The sequence below is a fragment of the Barbus barbus genome, assembly GCF_936440315.1.
Source record: "Barbus barbus genome assembly, chromosome: 39".
NCBI lineage: Eukaryota > Metazoa > Chordata > Actinopteri > Cypriniformes > Cyprinidae > Barbus > Barbus barbus.
The window spans coordinates 11,051,878-11,067,490 of NC_136717.1; the positions used below are offsets into that span (position 1 = coordinate 11,051,878).

Sequence of the window (15,613 nt, forward strand, 5' to 3'; positions counted from 1 at the left end):
GATGCAAAACTTCATTAGAAAGTGGCTATAACTGTGAAAATTTGTACTTCAACTCACCTCATCTGAAATCATCAAGGACCATTTTGCAGATCTTGTGCTTATATTCACCAGTGTAAAAAATCTGAAGCTGAACCGTTCCTTCATTAACACCTTTGCACTTGTATATTACCTGACTATTTGGATTTTCACAGCACAGATTTTATGCTGAGGTGATGTTATAGAGAATATAAACGTATTAGCGCTTGATGGCACAAATTAATTTTCGCATTGAAGGCTGCTTGACTGTAATGGGGATGTGCAGTTACTCCTGTGAATTATTTTACGGAGCCTTATAGAGTCATATTTTGCAGGTATGTGTTGGTATGCTTGAGGCTGGTGTGTAACTCTGTCAAAGTAACTTGTGGCTGAAAAAAAGTTACTGAAATGAAAGAATATCATGAAGAATATAGAAAAACAAAACAAACTAATTAACTAACATAATTTCTCAAGCACTATTGTTACAGTGAAAAATATCTCATTGATAAAGGCAGCTATTTCAATGATCTATGAAGATAAATTTGATATCACTGCAATAATACAGAGCACACAAAACAGGTATACAGTACTACACATACTCTCACAGTATGTTAAATGGTTTAGAGTTGGAATCAATATGCAGTGCAGTAATGCATTCATGTGACATTACTGGAATTTGTCTAGACAGTTAACAGTGCAAAACACACATATGCATCTGAAATGCAATGAAAGTAACTGTGAACATGCATCAGTTTGAATGCCACTGGGCACGTGACTAAAGTAGTGTCTTTCATATTAAGAATAAACACTTCAACATAAGTGCAGCAGCAATAATTAAAGTAAGGAATTATTTTCACAAGTCAGATTTTGTGTCTGTACATTAGTGTGTCACTGTATGTTGATATCAGTCATTGAAAAAATCTTTTATGAAGTCTTGGACATGTATAATGTGGGCTTTTCCAATTTGCTTGTTATCTGATGGATGATATTAAAGGCTTCTTTTAAAGTTTAAAAGCCTTAATTGTGTGTTCAGCAAAAAGCTGTTCTTTCAAAATGTTGTTCTAGACTGTTCCAGAAATCCACCAACAACCTCTTTGTTTAGCAGATGTTCACTATTTCTTCTCTAGCCCATCCAACAGAACATCTTCATCTTCTTTTGTCCAGTTCTTCATGGTCTCAATGGTTTCAATCCGTTGCTGGATGATTGACTGAAAGTCTAAAGCAAGTCTATAGAACATACTGTAAATAAATACAACAGCTCAAGTTCAAAACAAACTCCAGCATGTGTGAATCCATAGAAGGTTTCAAATGAAGACACTTGTGTTTTTTCCTCTCTTCTGTGCAGCTGGTGTTGGATAAAAGTTTTGTGAGGATCTATCGCACATGTTGAGCCACAAAAGCCCCCAGTGACTCATTATAGACTGCAAAAGCCAGCCGTCCCTAAAGAGATCCTGAGATATTATCACACCCGCACAGAGAGACACTGAGACTGAGATGCTGGTTAATTTTAAATGTAGACACAAAGCAGCTGTTCTCTTTTGCAGTGGTGATAAAATGTTAAAGGCTTAGGAATTGCATATATCTGAATCAGAATTAGCTTATTCATTGCCAGGTATGGTTGCATTTGTTTTGGTGACAGAAGCTCCACAGTGCGACAGAATGACAGTGACAAGACAAGACACAGATAATAAAAATAATAATATACAAATATACAAAACAGACTATGTGCAAAAAGAGCACAAACACAATAGACAAAATAGAGAATTTAGTATACAGGTATGTTAGGTGCAAATTTGAAATGTAATAAGTATGTTTGTTAAATAAATAAATGTATGATAGTGTTGTGTGTTTTATGTTTATTGTTAAGTGTTCAAATGTTCATGTGATGGATTACCTGAGGGAAGAAACTGTTCTTGTGCCTGGCTGTTCTGGTGCTCAGAGCTCTGTAGCGTCGACCAGACGGCAGCAGTTCAAAGAGGGAGTGTGCTGGGTGTGAGGGGTCCAGAATGATTTTTTTCCAGCCCTTTTGTTCACTATGGATAAATATAGTTCTTGGAGAGTGGGGAGGGTTGTACCAATGATTCGCTCAGCAGTCCGGACTACCCTCTGTAGTCTTCTGAGGTCAGATTTGGTAGCTGAGCTGAACCAGACAGTTAATGAAGTGCAGAGGACAGATTCAATGATGGCGTATACAACCTCAGCTGGGCCTTTTTGACAACAGTCTATGTGAATGTCCCACTTCGGGTCCTGGGAGATGGTGGTGCCCAGGAATCTGAATGACTCCACTGTTGTTACAGTGCTGTTAATGATGGTGAGTGGGGGGAGAGCAGGGGGGTTTCTCCTGAAGTCCACGAACATCTCCACTGTTTTGAGCGTGTTAAGCTCCAGGTTGTTAAAGGAATCCCCGGGTATTAAGACATGTATAGCTTAATATAACGTAAATTATGTCTATTATTTAAATATGTAGTAGAAAACCCATGAAAATGTATGTTATTTAAAAAAAATCGACATCATTTTTGGACTATGGGGGCGCCATTATTTTATGTGCACAGTACATTCTGCATCGATGACGTCAAATGGTTGCACTCGGCGAGCTACTGGCGCTTATTTCTATAGTCTTTGGCTTTTTACCGCAACACAACTCAGAATACACAACTTAGAAAATAAAATACTGATACGATACCACATTGTGTGGCTTTTGGTTGTCAAAGGGCAACAAGGGAAGCAATGTAAGACTGCTTTCTTAGCGATAATAGGAGGAGAAAAGCATGGGAAGATGCCTGTGGACGAATAAAACTTCCTAAAGACCCGCATCTTTTTTTCTCTTCACTTTAGGCCTGATGCCTTTGAGTCTTTTAGTAGACCACAGCTACTGAAAGAGCTTACAAACGGCTGAGACAAGAAACGCTAGATGCTATCAGTTAAGATGTAAAAATGCCGACGCTAATCATGACTCGCGGCCGCTAGAGGAGTTCCTCAGTGCGGATTTCCCTCAATATATGGGGTGTTTAGACTCCTTGTGGGGAAAAATCAATGGTACAGCATTTGGTTTAAAGCTATACTTATATCCATCGCCACCTGTAAGCTCTTTCAGTAGCTGTGGTCATCATATCAGTATTTTATTTTCCGAGTTGTCTATTCCAAGATGTGTTGTGGTAAAAATAGCAACAGGCAACTCTAGTAGCTCACCGAGTTCAACCATTTTACGTCATCAGAATAATGGCGTCCCCCATAGTCCAAAATATGTATAAAACGATGTGATTTTTTTAAATAACATAAATCTTTGATGGGTTTTCTACTACATATTTCAGTAAGAGACATTATTTACATTATATTAAGCCATACAAGTCTTAATACCCAGGGACCCCTTTAAGACTACACCAGACAGCCAGCTCCTTAAACTCCTGTCTATAAGCAGACTCATCACCATCCTGAATAAGGCCGATCAGTGTGGTGTCGTCTGCAAACTTCAGGAGCTTGACAGAGGGGTCTTTAGATGTGCAGTCATTGGTGTAGAGGGAGAAGAGCAGTGGGGAGAGAACAGCATTTCCCAGCATTTTTTTTTTTTTTTGCATTTATTCATATATTCTTTCATATAGTCCATTTAGAGCAACTGACCCTCAGCTAATAAATAACCGTCTGCTGCAGAGACTGAAATCTTGATTCGTGCTTTAACTAAAGCTCTGGGCCATAACACTGTCAGTCCTCTGTCGTGTGTGTCATGTGTTCCTGCCTCTTGTGTCCATATTTGGTTCGTTTCCTGTCCTTGTTAAATGTAATCATTAGTTAATTCTTGTCCAGCCATGTTCGTCTCATTATCGTGTGTATTTATAGTCCTGTCTGTTCAGTGTAATGTCGTCTGGTCTACTCGTTACCCCCGGTGTTCCTGTCTGTGTCTGTGTCTGTGTCTGTGTCTGTGTCTGTGTCTGTGTCTGTGTCTGTGTCTGTGTTTGCTTTGTCTTGCCCTGCCTTGATGGTTTCAGTAAAGACTATTATTTGAGGTTACATCCTCGTCTGTGCGTTCCTTGTTCCTCCCTCGTGTGTGCACCGTGACAAACACAAAGTTCCTGAGGGATGTAAATAACAATGATAATAACAGGCGCTTCCATAAATGAACATAAACATTAGCCACTAAATTACCAGCCTGTGGAGAACTTTAATTTTCTTTTGCTATCTTCTCTTGTTCAATCCCGCTGATGAACGGAGTTTTATGTAAATGTATCAGTGTGTGGTTTCTTCTGAACATACACAGATGCTTCTATTATCACTGGAATTCATAAGTATTGTTATCAGCGCTCGTCTAGCACAGAATCTGTCTCTATAGTGCCCTTACACACATATGCGTTTAAATACTGTTTCCCAGCAGGAGCATACTGCTTCATCTTATGCATAATGTCTTCCTCACTGTGCTATAGTTTCCTCTGTGATATACTGTGAACTTTCATTCCAGTATCTCCAGTGTCTGCTGTTTAGCTGTTTCTGCTGAAATTAAACGTTGCCATCATTGTTTTATTATCTTGTTTCAGTCACTTTACACAGAATCCTCATTTCAGCTTATTCAGACATAATTAAGTAAGGAATAATTGACGACGGGCCGTTGAATTATTAGAAAAATAATGCACACCCGAGGTGGTGATGCGGCCACGACGCGAAGCGGAGTGGCCGTTACACCTCGGGTGTGCATTATTTTTCTAATAATTCAACGGTCCGGAGTCAATTATTCCGCTTATACTACGGTTGCCACACCTCAAGACATCGATCAGATTATATATTTCAAGGGATTCGTCCGGTTTTTCTACTTAAATCGCTATTGTGAGTAGGATTATTTCTTCCGCATCTCATCCAACGACTCTTTTGCTAGTTCCAAAACGTCATTTTAAAGCTGGCAATGGAGGCTTGAGCCGTTGATAGCAGACTAATGCAGTTAATAATGAAGTTATTAGAAAGAGAGCGAGAGAGACAGAGACACAGAGAAAGAGAAACAGAGAGAGAGAGAGAGAGAGAGAGAGAGAGAGAGAGAGAGAGCTTGTATGAATTAGGCTACCTCTGTGTGTCCCTCAACAGTGTTCTGAAGCACCGTCTCTAAACTGTAAGTCTGCTTTAAGATGTAGCGCTGTTATTACCTCGCTAGTGAGAAATGGCATGTGTAGCCTGTAAGTTGCTACACTAGGCTAACTGATAAAATCGTCAGGGCAGCGCTGACAACGATGCGAAGTGATATGGAACTGTAATGCGGTCAAGAAAGCTGCCTGGAACTACGTTCGCCGTGCGCTTCCCTGAAAATAATTGCACACCTCAGAACGTTCGTCAGCCAATCAGATTCAAGCATTCAACGGCCCCGTAGTATAAGACATATTAAATAATGCAAATCATCTTATGAATGATTTGAGGCGAGTCACCAGCAGCCTGAAAGGATTTTGTCCATTCCTGTCAGCTTTCCAACAAACACAAATCCCTAATGATCCAACCCATTCCCCACAGCCGAAACTGATATCACCAAATAATCCAGGCTACATTAGATGACTAAAGTTTGACATTTTATGAAGAAAATGTGGTGTGTGCCTGTGTAAAGTTCACTGCTACAATGATGGTTGACAGGGTGCTGCTATGTGTTTGCTAAGGTGTTCAGAGTATTTTTAAGCATTTTGCCTTAAGATAAAATATTACTTATCACAATGTCTTGTTCTAGCTAATGAACAGAGCTTTCTTACGCAGTTAGCAGTATGCAAGGTTGCTAACCGAATGCATTTAGTGGTAAGCCAAGAGAGTAAGCTAAACTATAACTTGCTAACCAAAGGCAAACTGAAAACATAAAAAGATGTGTTTTAAACATTTTAACTTTGTTAATTTGATGTGATATGTCATTTAAAAGTCATTCATTAACATATTTTTATGATTAAGAATGAAAACACCATTATGTGTTATTCTATCATTTCTTATCAGGCACTGAATAAAGTAAAATGGGGCTAATGGCACACCTTAAGGGAAATGTGTTATTTACTGCTGCCATAGTGATTGATTTCAGCTTTTTATTTAACGATACGTTTCAAGGGAAAAGAAATCATAAAGTAGTTTGTTTTGTTTGGGGTAAAAGGCTCACCAGCATGGGACGAAAGGCCCCCAGTATTACTAATACAAATACTTCAACTAAAGTCATATGTTTAGCATAATATCAAAGTTAATACTTGTTTATTAAAATCACTTCAACAAAGTTGGTAACATATTATGTTTATTTTGATGCATAAAATAGTACAAATTTACTTTTATTCAATGAATACACTGTTATGTGTTCATATATGTACATATTCTTTCCCTGGTGCGCCTTTATCCCTGTTGTTCCCTACCTATAAAAACTCAGTCAGTGAAATGGTTTTGTTAAGGAAGGATGAAAATAGTTAAATTAAAGTTACAATATGTTGTTTGGAGCTTGTCTAAATGATTCAGCCTTGCATTAGATCTGTTAATGTTAGAGTATTTATTGCTGTTGGTCGGCTCTGCTGTGCTCTTGTCGTCTGGGGTAATTTACGCTGGCAGACAGCAGACCACGTCCACCTGTGTGTCAGCCATTTTGACAGCTGAAAGAGGGGCGGCCATCCATTGTGGCAGCTGTCAGACAGGCTTTTACTGGATGTGCACTCATACCTAGGGATGTTCATATACACACTAACACATGAAAGCACACACTCACAGATGAATCGGCGTCAAAATGAGGTGGCGACACAGAACATGACAGCGATAGGGTGACGAGAGATACACAGCTGTGTGTGTGTGTGATAGAGAGATAGCAAAGCACTCTGGGAAAGAATGAAAGCTGATTTATTTGAGCTTTGACACTGCTGGGCTTTCTTGCAGCTTCACTATCATCTCATATTTCTGATTTTGTCACTTTGCCTGCTGGTGCCAAGACAGAGAGGAAATCGTACAAATATATCCCACAATCCCATTAAGTCGTGGGAGTCCATATGTGCGAAATTATGCGCATCATACAGTATGTATCTGCAGCAGTGACATTTAAACCCTGAGATCAAACAGAAGTTGTTATTTGTCTCATTGTCTCATTTCAGCTTCCAGTGGCAAATACCACTGACACTCGCAGTGGGAAACTCCAGTCACATATCAACAGAGACCATCATCTGGGTCTCCAATAAAACAGGTACCAATTATGCAACAATAAGTGTTCTCATTAACGTTTGAACATCACAATTTAAATTTGACTCTAAATGTGTCATGTGGTGTAACCACCAGATAATACAAATGACACATTTTCCTGACACCTTGAAAACACATGAGCATACACACCTTAATCATTTTGAAAATGTTTTCAAATAATTTTCTCAAGGTAATAAGTGTTTTTTACAAATGTCATGAATTATCTATTCATAAATATCTTTGTGTTTGGGGAGTCACACCACATTATAATATGTCAGTCATAAACTCTTGCCTTGTTATAATAAGGCCAAATTATCTGATACAATATTTTAAGAGACTTATTGATCCTGAAAATAATCATGGGAATCGTCATGATATTGTTTGCATGTTAGTTACACTTTATGGATTTGTTTTACCTGACAAATGGAAAATTTGAAATTTTGAAATGAAACATTTTTGACTCTCAAAAATATCAGAATGAATGTTAATAAGAAGAAATGATAAACATACTAGTCCGAGAATAGGAATATAAATCATTATATACATTGATTTTTTTAAATGCATTTTTTTTTTAGATCTGAGTAGGTGTCTTGTCCTTGACCTATGAAGTCGACAACTGCTGTCATATTAGCCAGCGACACATAAAACCATAGATAAATGTACAAATTTAATTGGATTTCCTCATTAAATTTGACTAAATCAGCTCTCGAGAGTGCTTTTATGTAAATGTCCTTTTACAACACATTCAAAATACTATTCATCTCTGAGTCACACATTCATGCAGCAGCTCCACATCCACCATCATTAAATTCAATTCTGTTCCCCTCCATTGGGAGAACGAGGTGGATTTTCTTCGGGTTGGAGCCACAGTGAGTCAAATTCCAAGAGCTGGAATTGAATTTGGTCTGCGAGTGATCCGTGGGACTCAGAGCTCAGAGTTCCTCTGATTGTGAGACCATTTAACAGCCTCCATTTTCAGCTCACCTTCCCTGAGAAACAGCCTTCATCAAGGCCACAATGCAGATCCACAGCAGCTCAGACAGAGAAACAGAGACTGTAACATAGAGACCCCATTTATATACATTAACTCACCGACTGACTCTTGCAATCTGGTCGCTGACGCTTGGATGCTCCCTGGATCACGATACACTTCAAACACATTGAGTCCACAAGCGCTCGAAAGCACTTAACCAGTGCATTTGTTATCCACAAAAAAGCACAAGGTCTGGCTGGAATATTACAAGATGAGAACGTGGCAAACACATTAGATTACAGATGTTGTGCATTATGAAATGCTGAATGCATTGTCTGTATATTTTCATGCAGGACTGCTTTTATGAGTTCATTCCAAAGATGATAAATGCACTAGAATTTTTAAACACTGATATGAATAAGAAGCTTTGTGAGTGCACTGTCAGGCAGAATATATCAGTCCGTATGAACCACAGTGAGAAGCTTGTTAATTTTCTGTAATATTTCATTAGAAATACATTTTGTTTCTTTACTTTCTGAACATCTAGATGTCATTTGGCGACGTGTGTATCTGCTCATATGAGTATGAGTCGAGCTACACTGAGCTATCAGAAGTGTCATTAAATGTTTTTTTCATGCTCTTTTTTTTACTTGTGTATTTATAGAGACGCACAGAGTGGGTCACATGGACGGTGAGACGTGGTTGCTGGGCAACATCAATCAAACAGGCTACTTCAGAGTGAACTACGACCTTCACAACTGGATACTTCTTATTCAACAGCTGAAAACCAACCCAACGGTAGACTATCTTCCACCTCTGTCAGTCCATCATGTTTCCTTTTTGAGTATTTCCTTTGAGTTTTCTTTCAATTTTCTGTCACGATCCTTCCTTTTCCTCATTCTCCTCATCACTCCCTTCTCTCCTGCATGGTTCCTGCTGCATTATAAATGTCTCTGCTTCTTTTTCTTGTCCTGGCAGATCATCTCTGTGGGCAACAGGGCCGGTCTGATTGATGACGTCTTCAACCTGGCGAGGTGGGTTCAGTTTGTTACACGCAGAGTCATTCAGAGCCTGAAATCTGCTCTACAGATCCATTTAACGTCCTTCACACCCCCACAGAGACCCGCTGGACTATTCAGTCTAATTCAGCTTTATTTGTGTGCTGCTTTATTGTCACTGTAGCTGTCACATTATTTCAGAGGCTCATTCACCTATCAGTGAGGGAAAACTCTTGGAGTATAAAAGCCTGTTGAGACCAAGTCTGGATTTTCAGCAAAAAACACATCAAACAGATTACAAAATGAAACAATGTATCTCTATGAACTTCACTATGGTCAAAATTAAGCAATTAAATCTACATATATTTAAATTTTACTGACGAAACATAACAATTTATTTAGTTATTCCATTATAACAACCATTGTAGTTTTAAAAGGTTACATTTTTTCCACTTTTACAAAAGTGGACCTGCATTTAAATTATTTATTTTCATTAAAAAAGTACTTCCAAATGCCTGTTTTAATAATAAGTTGCATTTATAAATGACGCCGAGTGGATGAATCTTGAATTTCTAAAACCTACTCCTTTACTCCAAAAAAAAAAAAAACTTTACTCAAAAAGAACTTTATAACAACAAGATTTTTTCATAAATGTCAAAGAACAGACAGGGCGCTTATAAAGTTGCTGGAGAGAGCAGTGAAAATGGATCTTCATCTTCTTGGGATTTCAGAAGATTTCATCATGACTGACAGATCTGTATGGACGTCTAAGTGTTGCAAGAGTTGAGCACTTATTTAGTCTTGGTATTAACATTCATCTCAGGTCTGATCACATGTCAGCCGAGACATTATTTTGGATGAGATTCCAAAACTGGACATTAGTTTTCTACATAAAGTGTTTGTTTCACATCCTCTGAAGCTGCATACATACATAGTGCTCTCCAAGCGAATTAAAATACCATCACCAGATATAGTGTTCAGATTCTGTTTGATCTACTGATGCCAGAAGAATTACTATGATCAAATCCTGTCATGTGGTCTGTATTTGAAATCTCCATATGATACTTTTCTGAAATGGAATCAATCTGAGAGAATTAGCCAATAAGCAGTGATGTAAATGAACCTTTGAAAAAACATAAATCTCAAAGGTAACTCAGATTTTCTTTTGGTCAGCCTAAAAGGATATTGAAGAAACTGTCCATCACAAACAACTTAAGTAAGATGTTCATTACTGACAGATGCAGTTCTTGTACTGTAATTCTCTTTTTTCCTTTAGTCTGAAGGCATTACTGAAGAAAACCCCTTTAGCTCATAAAGATGAGACCTGTGCTGAGACTATTGAGCATTTACTGCGATAGCGGATAATAAGAAAGCGAGGGAAAACCTCTGTGTTCCCACCTTTCCACTGCTGCCTCATTGTGTCAATCCTTCAGAGCTTCATCAGGAAAATCATGAACGTCCATTAATGCAAGAGGAGGGAGAGACAGAACGATAAAGGTAGAGAGAGCTAGAGTGTCCTCTTAAGAGTTTATAGTGCCACAGGCTTCCAAGCTGCCATTAGTCCCTTCAGGAATGACTGCTCTCCCTAAGGTCCTCTCTGTTTAATACAAAAAACTCTTACTCATTCTGAAGGAAATTTCGATCGCTGGCAGCTAGAAACAGTCAGCAGCCAAAACAGTGTTTTTAGTATCACTGATGGACTTTCTTAAACATTGAATGTTGTGTATTCAGGTGCTGCTTTGTACATATTATGAAATGCCAGATGCTCTCCTAGCATTAGCACCGCTGTTCATCAAACTGAAACGACAGGCTCATCTGCAGGCGCTGTGTGGCTCACGTCAAGCTAGACAGGGGTTTAACAGGCATGTGATGCTCTGCTAGCATATTAAGAAGACGCCATCTTGATATTAATAACCAAGATGGTGCCGCTGATGGCAGCTATTGTGCGTTGCTCTCCAGTGTTTGTACTGTTTTTGTTTGTTTTTCCTGTTGTTTGTTTTTCAAATACGATCAGTTTTACCAGGGATGACGTGCTGAACATTCAGCAGAACACACCACAAAATCTTTTACCGGATTTTGATTTTTTTCGGATGTTTTGCTGGACATTGTAGTTGGCGGAACCGTAGCTCTAGTCAAATGCTACAGGAGGCGTAGATGGGGGAAGCGAGCTGGCGTGCTCGTGAAGCTCAGACAGTGCGGATTTCGATTGCCATTGCCTAGCATCCATCTGGCGAATCTCCGCTCTCTACCCAACAAAACGGATGAACTCCTTCTGCTCTCCCGGACAAACAAGGATTTTTCTAACTCTGCTGCCCTGTGTTTCACGGAAACCTGGCTAAATGGTGACATACCGGTGTAAGGTTTATTACATATAATATTAATACGTAATTTAAAGCAATAGTTTAATTTAGCTCAAAGGGAATCATTTATGATTTTATAGGGATTTGAACAGAATCAGTGTTACGGCGATTCACTGAACGAGCCGTATGACAAACTCTGCACTGGATATTAAAATCCCAAATATAGTGAAAACACTATTAAATAGCACAGTAACGAAATCGACAGATTAAGGCATTAACTTGTGAGCAGAAAACACAAGATACTTCTCTTTTAAAATATAAATCAGATTTTATTTATATAAACCTAAGACATAAACTAATCTAACACATGAATACAAGCATTCACACATTCACACGTTGCAGAAAGAGAGAAAGTGAGGAAAGGATGAGTTTAAGAGAATGGAAATGTGAAATCCCAAGTTCACAGCAATATGTTCAATTGCATAGACCTGAACAACCATCAATCACTTATTTAACCCTTGCTTTGAGTTTCTCAATGAGGCTAAGATTTATATTAACTGCACCTGATTCAGTTAGAATTTGGAGGTGTAGCTTGCGTGCTTTGCCTTGTTAGGGGTTTCCTTTGTGTCGTCCTTGCAGACAGGGGGGGTTTCCCGAAGTGTCTGATTGGCTGGAAGTTCAGTAGTCTTTGAAGTGACGTCTTTTGGGCGTTGGCTGAGGATGCGGAGTTCTTTCTGGTTGAAGTTTGAAGCGGGTCGGAGCTGGACTTTGAAGCAAACTTACATTAGAACACGAAACTCCACGGAAAGAAAATAAACTAAAGTAAAAGAATAAAAAAAGGATGTAACGAGACTAAGTTGTTTTCTTTCTCATTACGGCACGTGGGCCAGAGCACGCGGTGAGAGGGACGAGAGACGAGAGAGAGAGCTAAGAGAGTAAAAAGTAAGAGAGAGAATTTTACGATGTCCTGAGTTTTTAAACTCAGCTTCTGGACCGTCCCATCTGAATGTCTTGACCAATTAGATACTGTCCTTGCTTGGGGTATTGCTTTGTTTCTCCACCCCCCTAATAAATCTGTTCAGTCAGAGGTCTGAACGTTACAGGCTCGTGCAAAGTATACCTTTTCAACATTGATTTTATAACAAGACTATGATACATTTGACAAAGAATTGACCGGAAGAAACATTTCAAGCATGAATTCTCAAACTCATAGATACTAAACATGCAATAGGTCTCTTTAAGGCTTGAGCCATTCAATACTTATTAAAAGCAAGACATATTGAGTTATTAAAACAAGGATATTCAAATGGGTTACATACACAATATGCAGTTATGCCTAGAAATTATTAGTTTCATTAAAATTGAAAATGAAAGTCTTTATGTGGTTCTATGGAGAACGAGGCATGTTCTTTAGACGAAGGAATGTTGATTGGACTGTCTTCTATGTGGAGACACACCCCGAAAGAGTCTGTAGCTAATGATTTTCTATCACAGGTTTACATGTGAACATCAGTCTTGATTACTTGCAACAAATTTGACAGTCTCCTTCTTGAATTGGAATTATCAATAAGTGTTTCTTTTTCCTCAGTGTTGCAAGTTGTTTGGTGACAGAGGCTTGCTAGTTGGGATTTGCTTGCTCCAAACTAGATTTATGACGTCCTGTTCCTTAAGGCCTCTCTGCATTCCAGCTCCTCAGGTTTCAGTGTTCTGATGCATCTTAAAATTGTCTGATTCAGTCTCTGATATCCTACATCTCCCCCTTTTCGATCGGCGAGGTATTTAGTTGAAGACGTCGTCGAGAGCTGGAAACACAAAGGCAGAAGAAGCAGACAAGAACACAGCAAACAACAAGACAACACCTCCATGACAGTTACTGTATTGGTGCAGGTCCTCAGGTTATTTGAGGTACAGACGGTTATATTCAATTAGTCAATATAATTTAGTAATTTGAACAGTACAATTTGGAAATTGTTGTTCTAATTCGGTTGAATACTTTGATTCTTCGATCAAGTTTTGTGATTAAATTTGTTTGTTCCTTCTAAGTTGTCTTAACTTATGAATGTTCACCTTTAGTTTCTGGTGGCATCATTTGTGGTAAAATGAATTGACCTATCGTGCATGGAGCTCTCTGGCTTCCATTCAGTTTAGAGTGGCTTGCGGATATTAGGTGTGACGAGTCAATCCTAATATCAGACCTTTGACCCTTGCAGGGTGAGTAGGTGTTTCACCTACTAAAGAAAGAGGGGAAGGAAAAGTATAGGTGAAAGAAGAACAAAACAATGCTGCTGTGGGTTTTCCTAGAGTGGTTTGCAACTTATGTTGAGCTAGGATGTCATGTGCAGCTAGGAAGTAATGTACCTTAACTTGTCAGGTGTTCTACCTATTGTGAGGATAGCTGCATGTTTCTTCATGGTGGTGTATGTAACTTCATGTTATGCTCTAATTTGTATATTCTACTTGTGAGAAGAATATGTTTGTGGAATGTGTTATCAGTAGATGTGGTTACCTCTGGGTGTAAGTAATGTTATGTGTGTTAATGGTGTAGTGTAGGTGTGGTCAGATCTGTTTCAGTCTGTGTTGTCTCCCCCCTTTTCGGGTATATCAGTGAAGACTGGCTCTCTGCATCCTTGGCGTGGATGAGGGCGTGTCCATGATCTCATGGGGGTCAGTCCAGCAAGGCAGGAAGTTCTTTAGCAGACAGTCGGAGGTAGTTTGGCATGGCTGTGTGAAGCTGGGATGCAAACTTCGTCTCCTATGTTGCATTCCTCTTGTGCTGCCTTCTGGATGTGGCAGACGTTCTGACCTTCTGTGCTTTGGTGGTTGCTGTTGCACAGACATGAATGTGGTTCTTGAAGTTGGAGTTCATTTAGCAGTTTTTCTAGTGAGTGATGGGTGACTGAGGTGATGTTCTCTGGTACCTCAGTTTTCATCAACGGTTGGCCGTGAGAGACTTGTTCATTCTGGGTGGTTGTTGAACAGGTGCTTGTCATCTCTGATATGGTGTTGTACCATGTGATCACCGGCCTTCCGTTCTGTCGCTGGTCACAGCGAGCATGACTCAATTTTGGTAGTCATCCGTGTTCAGCTTATCTTGAAGGAACTCGTTCAGTTGGTTCATAACTTGTTCCATGTCTTCTGATGGTAAGCTGTCTTGTTCTTGTGCATACCCAGCACTGTGCATGTCTGAGTGGTGCTGAGGTGGGTTTCGTTGTCGCTTACCCACACGAGTCGCCCTTGGATGAGTCAGGCGATTACCTTTGGATGTCTGGTTAGGTTTCCAGTTGTTGTGGTTTCTTGAGAAGCGTGGGTGGTCCCATGGATTTTTCCAGCGGTTGGGCTGATAGCTGTCGTGGACACGGGGGTCACGTTCTCTGTGCTCTTGATGGAGGACTCTGGTGTTGTGATGCAACTGGGTGTCGTCCAGTGCAAAGCTTGAGTCTTTGTTGACAGAGTTCAAGAGTGTGGAGGTTGTGTTACCTTTCTTTGAGGCCATCTTCTGCTTGTTGTAGGCCTTCTGTGTTAGGTCACGCAACTGTTGGATGGTCATGGAGCCTGGACAGGCCATGACGCCTAGATGGTGGCTGACTCCAGGGTGCAGATTTCTTAGGAAGAGGCTTTTGAAGTTCACATCCTCTTCAAGGTCAGGTTCGTTGTGTGCACCGAAGTAGGCTTGTCGGAGTCGGTTGTAGTAAGCTTGTGGAGCCTCTTGTCGACCTTGTTTGGTTTCTAAGGCAGTTAAAAGTCCATGTTCAGATTCAGAGTCTGTAAACTCTTTCATCAGGACTTCACGAAGTAGCTGGTAGTCTGACTTTGTTCGACTGGGCTGTCGATCTAGAAAGTTTCGTACCTCGGAACTGGACGTGGCTCTAAGGAGGTATAACCTGTCTCTGTCAGTCACATGAGGTCTCATTTCCAGATAGAAGTCGATATCTTGAAGATGGGCCTGGATGGTGTGGCCCTCTGTGGAGTTCGGGTCGAACTTGCTGATGTTTTTAGACAGCTTGTCGAGGTCGTTGATGGTCATCCCATGTGCAGCTCCGAGGTCTGCTTGGATGGGAGGTTTACTTTCGTTGACAGGAAAGAGTTCTGTGGCGAAGGCAGGTGAGGTTTTGGGTTGTGGCTCTTCGCTTCTTTCGCTGTATACCAGTTCTTGGATGTGGGACTCTGCTCTGCTCAGC

The 15,613-nt window shown here is 39.9% G+C and overlaps 1 protein-coding gene across 1 annotated transcript in view; it reads left to right on the plus strand.

The window, feature by feature from the left end:
* The window catches only part of LOC306858282 (thyrotropin-releasing hormone-degrading ectoenzyme-like), a gene marked incomplete at both ends in the record, with an annotated part of 118,434 nt that overhangs the window by 79,778 nt on the left and 23,043 nt on the right, over positions 1-15,613 (plus strand). The window contains 3 exons of the mRNA XM_079398728.1: positions 7,080-7,168; positions 8,802-8,935; positions 9,116-9,171. Coding sequence (XP_079254854.1) covers positions 7,080-7,168; positions 8,802-8,935; positions 9,116-9,171 — 279 coding nt within the window. The remainder of the gene's footprint in view (positions 1-7,079; positions 7,169-8,801; positions 8,936-9,115; positions 9,172-15,613) is intronic.